The 7224-nt window shown below is 49.5% G+C and overlaps 1 protein-coding gene across 1 annotated transcript in view; it reads left to right on the top strand.

The window, feature by feature from the left end:
- The window catches only part of BOD1 (biorientation of chromosomes in cell division 1), a 7072-nt gene extending 191 nt beyond the window's left edge, over positions 1–6881 (top strand). The window contains exons 2-5 of the mRNA XM_019534723.1: positions 839–1099; positions 2071–2195; positions 4731–4930; positions 5990–6881. Coding sequence (XP_019390268.1) covers positions 839–1099; positions 2071–2195; positions 4731–4929 — 585 coding nt within the window. The 3' untranslated portion in view covers position 4930; positions 5990–6881. The remainder of the gene's footprint in view (positions 1–838; positions 1100–2070; positions 2196–4730; positions 4931–5989) is intronic.
- Positions 6882–7224: the final 343 nt, after the last annotated feature.

The following is a 7224-nucleotide window of genomic DNA, read 5'->3' as shown; positions in this document are numbered from 1 at the left end:
CTCGGCACTCCCGCCCGGGCCGCAGGCTCCCGGCCCGGGCCGCGGGGCCAGCCCCGGCTCCATCTCTGCCCAGCTTTCTCGGCCGGAGCCGCGCGCTGCGCGCTGCGCGGAGAGCCCCGCCGTGGAGGAGGGCGAGGGGCATCCCTTCCGCACACGCGAGCAGGCCCCCGGCGTCAGCCCCGCACGCCCCAGCGCAGCACCTTGCGGAGCGCGCGGGCCGGGCCGGCAGGGACTGGCGAGGCAGGGAGGAGAGGCCCAGCCCCCCCGGGGGTGCCGGGTGCCCCCGGCAGAGCAGACGCCGCCCCACGGGTGCCACAGCCTCCTGCGGGGCACAGGCCGGGCCCCCGCTCCGCAGCCCGCAGCCCAAAGGCAGGCGGGGAGGGCAGGGCCGGGGGCACCGGGCACCGACCCGACAGAGCGGTCGCCCCCGCCACCTCGGAGCCTGTCGCTGGCGGCGGCAAGCAGAGGAGGCCCCGTCCACGCGGGGCCTGGACACGGGAAGAGGAGGGAGGCCTGGCCCGTCTGCGGCTGGGGGCAGGAGGCTCCGGCCCGGGTGCGGCGTTGCCCGCCCCCCGCGCCCTCCCGTGAGACCCGGGCCCCGCCCAGCCTTCGCTGCGGGGTCTGGGGCCCCGGGAACGACCCCCACCCGCGGCCGGGCTCCCACGGGGCCGGGAGGTGCGAAGCCGGGACTCGGCCCGGCCCCGCCCGCTCCGATGCGGGCTGTGGCACAGCTCGGCCGGAGCCGGGAGGGAACGGGGTCGCCTTCCGCCACCGCCGGCCGTGGGCCCGCAGCCCCGCAGGTCTCCCCGGGCCGGCACGCGTGGATGCCCCGGCCCAGCCCTCGCGGGTGGGCGTCGCCCCGGGAAGGCAGCCCCACCTGGAAGCAGCGCGGGAGACGGCGGGAGTGAAGGTGCCCCCGGCAGCGCCTCCCGGGACCGGGACCGGGGGCAGCGCGGCGGGGGCGGGGCCCGGCGCCAAGGACCCTGCGTCGCTGCCGCCCGGCGACGCGCACCTCATCGCGCTCATTGTGGAGCAGCTCAAGAGCCGTGGCCTGTTCGACGGCTTCCGCCGGGACTGCCTGGCCGACGTGGACACCAAGGTAGCGGGGCCCTCGGGGGTGACGTTAGGGCCGCCCTCAGGGGTGACGTCCGGGCTCCTGCCCAGAGCCACTTGCTGCCCTTCCCCAGCCCGGCTCGCTCCCTGGGGAAGGCAGCAGCCTGGCCCTGCCTGCATAGCCCAGAGGCGGGCCATGGGAGGTGCCCGTGGGCCTGGCCCTGGGCAGGAGCCCAGGCTTGCCCTATGACAGAGGCAGGCAGAACACAGACAGCGAAAGAAAGCTCTTTTCAAGCCACTTATCCTTAAAGCATGGTGCTCACGGCCACTAGTGGTCACAGGAGTTGGCAGTTTGGCCAGATTAAACGTGGGATTAGGCATGGAGGAAAGGCGCATCGGTGCTGTTTGAGCAGGGGAGTGAGGGGCACGGCCCCTGCATCAGAACTGCCCCCACCTGAAATGCTGGCGGCTGCAAATGAGAGAAGAACAGTGGAGAAAACCCAGCTCAGTCTCCCCTTCTCTGCCCCTGTGACAGGAGACTGGGCAAGACGGGCCTCTGGTCTGCCCCAGTCAATGCCAGTTCTTCTGTTCTTATGACCTGTAAAGAAGAGAAGAATTCTTAGCAGTTAACTAAAGCTTGCTTAAATGTTTCATGTTTTTAGCATTCACATCACAAACAAAAGCACATCCGCTCCTGTAAGCTAATGTCAGTAGTGGCTGGTCAGGACCCCAGGGACTTCTGGTCAGTAGGAAACTCATTCAAATGGTTCGCGCTAACAAGCGGTTTGCGTTCCACGTAGTGAGACTCAGAAAAGGCCATAATTACAAAACAACTGTAGCCAGCAAGTACTGTTATAATAGTACCTCTACATACTGCTCTTTTGTGTTCTCAGGTAAAAAAACAAAGTTTACCTTTGGGGAAAAAGGGTGAAGTAATGAAGAATACAGACAAATGACATAATAGTATGGATCAGTTTTAACATATTTTGGTTATTTGATTGGGCTGTTTTTATTTAGCCAGCTTACCAGAATTTGAGACAGAAAGTAGACAATTTTGTATCCACGCATCTGGACAAACAGGAATGGAATCCAGCAATGAACAAGAACCAGTTACGAAATGGACTAAGACAGAGTGTGATTCAGTAAGTAACCTGCATTCTGGAAGCTAATAGCAATGATAGCTATCATCACCATCCTAACCAGGTAGTAGTTTGCATAGTTAGGCATTGAATTCTCTGATGCTTTCTTTTTTTCTGGGTCTTTCTGCATTGCACATCAGAAGTGCTCACAGGGCAACCTGTCAGATTGCACTGAATCTGCAAATTCTGCTAAACACTTTGTCACAAGGACATGAAAAGGAAAGGGCTGCAGTAACTGAATGCAGTCTCACCTCATGCAGTGCAGCAACACTTCTCAATGAGAAAAGAGTTGTTTCTCTACAACAAGTCAGTCTGGCCAAGCATCCATTTAAGTGCAACTTGCCATTATCTAGTACTGCTTTGGCTGCAAGTAGCCAACACCAAGATTGGCCACTAACTTGTGGTCTGATTTCAGACATAGAAATCCCCTAGGGTCTTTTGCTTCATTCATATGGCCTTTAGACCTCCAACCACTAGCAGGCATTGGTCAAAAAATTAGCTAGCCCAATTTCCTCCAGCAGAGGGTGGTAGATTATTCAGGATGTTACATTTCCATCGGAATAGGAAAGCAAAAGAGACAGTACTGTTTTAAGTAGTCAGACCTTGGCCAACAGAACTTGGCCAGCATAGCAGTGGCTGCAAAAGCCCTAGTCTAGGTACGACTGTGCCGACACAAGAAAACTCCTACTGGTCTACCAACATAAGGGGAGCAGAAAAATAATCTTTTCTGTCAGCATATGCCATGTCTCTGGAAAGTGATTCTGCTAATGCAATTGTACCAGTGTTGCTATAGCAGCAGCTTCATTATAGAGACAAGCCCTTGCCAGTTTAATCTGAAGTTCTAAAGATCTGAAGTTTATCTAAAAACCTTCTCCAGTTTAATTTGAAGTTCCACCCATCATGCAAACTTAGAGCAAATTCCAGTCTTTCAAAGGCCCCAGTGGAGTTTCTGGAAATGCAGAGTTTAAAAGCTTCCATTTTTAAGTTTCTCCTGAGACAGTGGGGAGGGTGGAAGGGAGAAAATGGTCTCAAGTTGCAGAAAGAAAAGTTTAGGTTGGATATTAGAGGGGAAAAAACTCTCTCACTAGGAGGGTAGTAAAACACTGGAACGGTGGTGGAATTGCCATCCTTCGGAGGTTTTTAAGACCTGGCTAGACAAAGCGTTGGCTTGGATGATCTAGTTAGGGATGATCCTGCTTTGAGAAGGGTTGAACTACATGGTCTCCTGAGGGTCCTTCCAACCCTAATTTTCTATGATTCTAAATTAAAAGGTGGAATGGAAACAGATGGCCCCTACCAATTTTCCTGCTGCCTTTATTCCGGCTCTTTAGAAGTTAAACAGAACTAGACAGCAGTATCTTACACCCAAAGCTAAAGCTTTAAAAACAGCAGAAGATTTTGCCACGTGGCTCATACACGACCCACTCAGTGTAGAATTGTTACTGTCGCCAGTTAGCCTGAAATGGGACGGGGGGGTGGAGAGAGTCAGTTCATTAAATGCAGTAATTTTTTCGTATGAGCAGTTTCAAATCAAATGGCAAATAAGGACAACTTTCATTGGTCCTGGCAATCAGTCTGAAAGTACTCAAGTTCTCTTATCCCATTAATAGTTAACAATGAACTGGCCCTTTGATGATCCACTCTTTCAGTAGGAATTGGCCAGACCTGAAGGGTTTGGAGTTTCCTTCTCAGTTCCTAGGAAGGCAGCAAGGATAAAGTGGAGCTCCTGTTCCAAGACACGTGCATATGTAGCCAGCTTTTGTAGGGGGCAGGCTTAGCTAACTGTATTCAACCGTGACAGTGTCCATGGCCTTAAATGGCAGTGTACGTGGTCAGTCTCACGGCCGTACAAGTCTTTCGGCTGCTTTCCCAGATGCCAGGCAGTGTCTCAGCTTCCTCTCCCCTGGTCTCTTGCAGACATGACTTAAGCCCGCCAGGCTGCCTGGGCCCCTACAATCCAAGAATGTGACGTAGCCCCTGAAGCAATAAGTCACTTCAGTTTCAGAAACTCTTTATAGTTTGTGCCACACACATTGGTTTTCTTCTTTTACTACCAATGTCTAGACTAGCTGCAGTCAGGAACGCATGACAGTAAGACGAGTGGGGTGAAGGCCTCTTGTCCCTTCCACGAGTCAGCCCAAAACACCTCAGTACTCACACCTGCTCTGCTCAAAACGGTGGTTTCCCTTGTTTGTGCCAGAGCTTGTTTTACTTTCGTGCTGACCTTATTTCAGCAGGAGCGCTACTGGAGTGGCTCTTAGCCAATGGTATTTCAGAGTCTGGGAGACCAGATGTCAGTTGTGACTTCTGCAGGAATGGTGGGGGTAAACGTGGGGGTGGGGTGAGACTAGGTGAGAAGTGTTCTGGTTTTTGTGTGGTAAAGGGAAGGCCTCCTTTGTGAAGGAACTGTGAGTGGGCTGCAGTTCTCAGCATGTTCACACTAATTGCTGCCGACATGAGGGCCCTGGAGAATTCCTGAAAGAGGTTGGGGAAAGTTTTTTCCAGAGGAGCTGAATGACTCCTTTGTCTTTGTCCAAGGTCAGGGATGCTGGAAGCTGGAGTGGACAGAATTATTTCTCAGGTGGTGGATCCAAAACTAAACCACATCTTCAGGCCACAGATAGAGAAGGCAATTCATGAGTTCCTGGCTGCACAGAAGAAAGAGGAAACTGTGCCAGTTCCTCCTCCAGAGCCAGAGAATAAGGATCCTCCTGCTCCATCCCAAGATGCTTCCTAAGGTCTTGTATCACTGCATCCTGTCACTGCAGTAATTTGCATAGCTCAAAATTGGAAGATTTGTTTTCTACTTCGCTTTATAGAAGATACCTTAAATCACCAGCATTTACTAGTATAGGACATTTGAGCTTCTCCCAGCTGAGGGCTTACAAAAAAGAGCATGTATGGGAATTAAACACCTCAAGATGAAGCACAAGTTGCCTAAAGCTAGGAAGAATCTGCACAGTGTTTCCAGTCCTGGGGCTGGCTTTGGAGCAGTGACCCAAAAGGCTTTAGATACAGGTACTGGCTAGTGAACAGGGACCTACAGAGCTTTAAAGACCATTTTGATTCATCCTTCAAATAAATTTGGGGATTTCAGGCCTGAAGTCATGGGGCTCCTTCACTTAGGTTCAGTTATAAAATGTTCATTAGTGCTGGCAGAAGAGGCTGTAATATCCTCTAGGTGAAAAGCTGCTTCATTCCAAACTGTGATGAGCTTAAACCTGCCTCTGATGTTCCAGCTGAAGGACTGAGCCTAATTTTTTAAATTTAAAATAAATTTGAGGATTTTCTTTTCCCCCAAGGCTATGTAGAACTTGTATGTAAAAACAGAGATGGTGATGGACTCCATCTCTAGAGGCTCTGCATGTTTAATATTTGACTATTCAGGCCTTTGGAACACTTATGGCTTGTTGCAAAGTTTCAAATCTGAACTTGTAAATAGACAAATTAAGATTCCTTCCAACTACAGCATTTGCCTACTGTATATTGGTCTCTAATGTTTCTAAAGTTTGAATGTGAGTTCTACCTCTAAAACAAAAATCCATGCAACATCAATATGTTGTTTGCTTAAGATGAGAATAACAGAACCTAGCACAATCAATCACAACTTTCTGCTAGCAAATTGAGAGTCCTTTACATCTATACTGGGTAACAAACTGCTTAGAAAGAGAGGCTGTGAATAACATTCAATTCAGGTTCATAAGTAATTCACAGTTAAATGAAGCTGTACAACATGTTATATTACCTATTCAAATGCAATTACTTTGAAAGATACAATCTTGTAATTTTTCTCTTGCAGTGTTCCTGGTACTGAACAGCTTGCAGTTACAAAATACACAATTTGGTAGACTGGCAATGGGTTTAGTCCACCTCTCACAGGACTGTTGTCTGCCAGTGAAGAGGAACTTTCTTCAGACCTGATGGAAGTATCAGTAAAACTCATGGGCATCCAGATGCCCGAGTATGGAAGTACAGTCTACATATGGGACTGTTTTATTAGAATAGACAGCAGCATGCGTGCTTGTGACCATGCTGGGGTGGGGGGGTTCTCTTGTTTGAAGGGGCTAGGAAAGGGGAATGGCTGGGATACCGCAGTTTGACAGAGTACAATGGAAAGTTTTTCAGTTACGTAAAGGCTTTGAGCTCATTCTGTATGGTTCTTGGAAGGTCATTATGGGACTTTGATTTGGGCCAGGTAAGAGCTTCACGCTCACCTGCTACATAATGCAGTATTGAGAACTGGATGGAAAGTTAAAGCAACTAATCAGTGCCTGTTTTAGAAAGGACATTCCTGCCTTTAAGCTGTAAAGAATGCTTTTAGAGAGTCAGCCATCCGAGGTTTAGATAGAGACCAACTTCTGACATGCTGTAGGAGGGGTTTACAGTTTGCTATGTGAACAATAGCCAACTTAGCCAGTGCTCTTCTTCCCTCAGGGACTGTAGAGAGAAGCAAGGGGTATCAGTGGGTGAAGAATCTGAAATCTGTAGTTCTCCCAACAACATTTTTCAGGTATCTTTAGAAGTTGCTCATATGCATGGGGAGAGCCAAGTAGAGTGCAACTAGTGTTTGAAGTGTCTTTTTCAAATAAAAGAGTTGAGGGAAAAGCAGCAGCTAACTTGGACTCCTTGATTTTTTTTTTTTTTTTTTTCCTTGGGAACATAAGATGATTAAAGTTATGAATAAAGGTCTTAAGATCTGTGGTTCTTGATACCATGTTTAAATTATGCTCCTTATAGTTGTCCCTGCATTTATAGTTTTATTAGAATCTAGCATGCAACAGGATATGCTCTGTTAGAACAGGTCATCAAGTCCCCTCTCAAAGAAAGCCAAAAAGTCCCCCAGGAATCTTAATCTCTTGCTTCACTGGATTGCATGTCCTCTTCAGGGTTTCTGAACAAAGTCCACCAAAACAGGAGACTGAAATTATTCCATTTTCTAAATAGTGTTGTCATAAGTTAAACAAAGAATGTCACCATCTTTTTAGCAGGAGATTGAAGCATTGCACCTGCTACAAATATTGCATTTACTCAA

The sequence above is a fragment of the Crocodylus porosus genome, unplaced genomic scaffold (genome assembly GCF_001723895.1).
Source record: "Crocodylus porosus isolate Cpor-Errol unplaced genomic scaffold, CroPor_comp1, whole genome shotgun sequence".
Lineage (NCBI taxonomy): Eukaryota > Metazoa > Chordata > Crocodylia > Crocodylidae > Crocodylus > Crocodylus porosus.
This window is presented reverse-complemented; position numbering and strand designations above follow the sequence as displayed.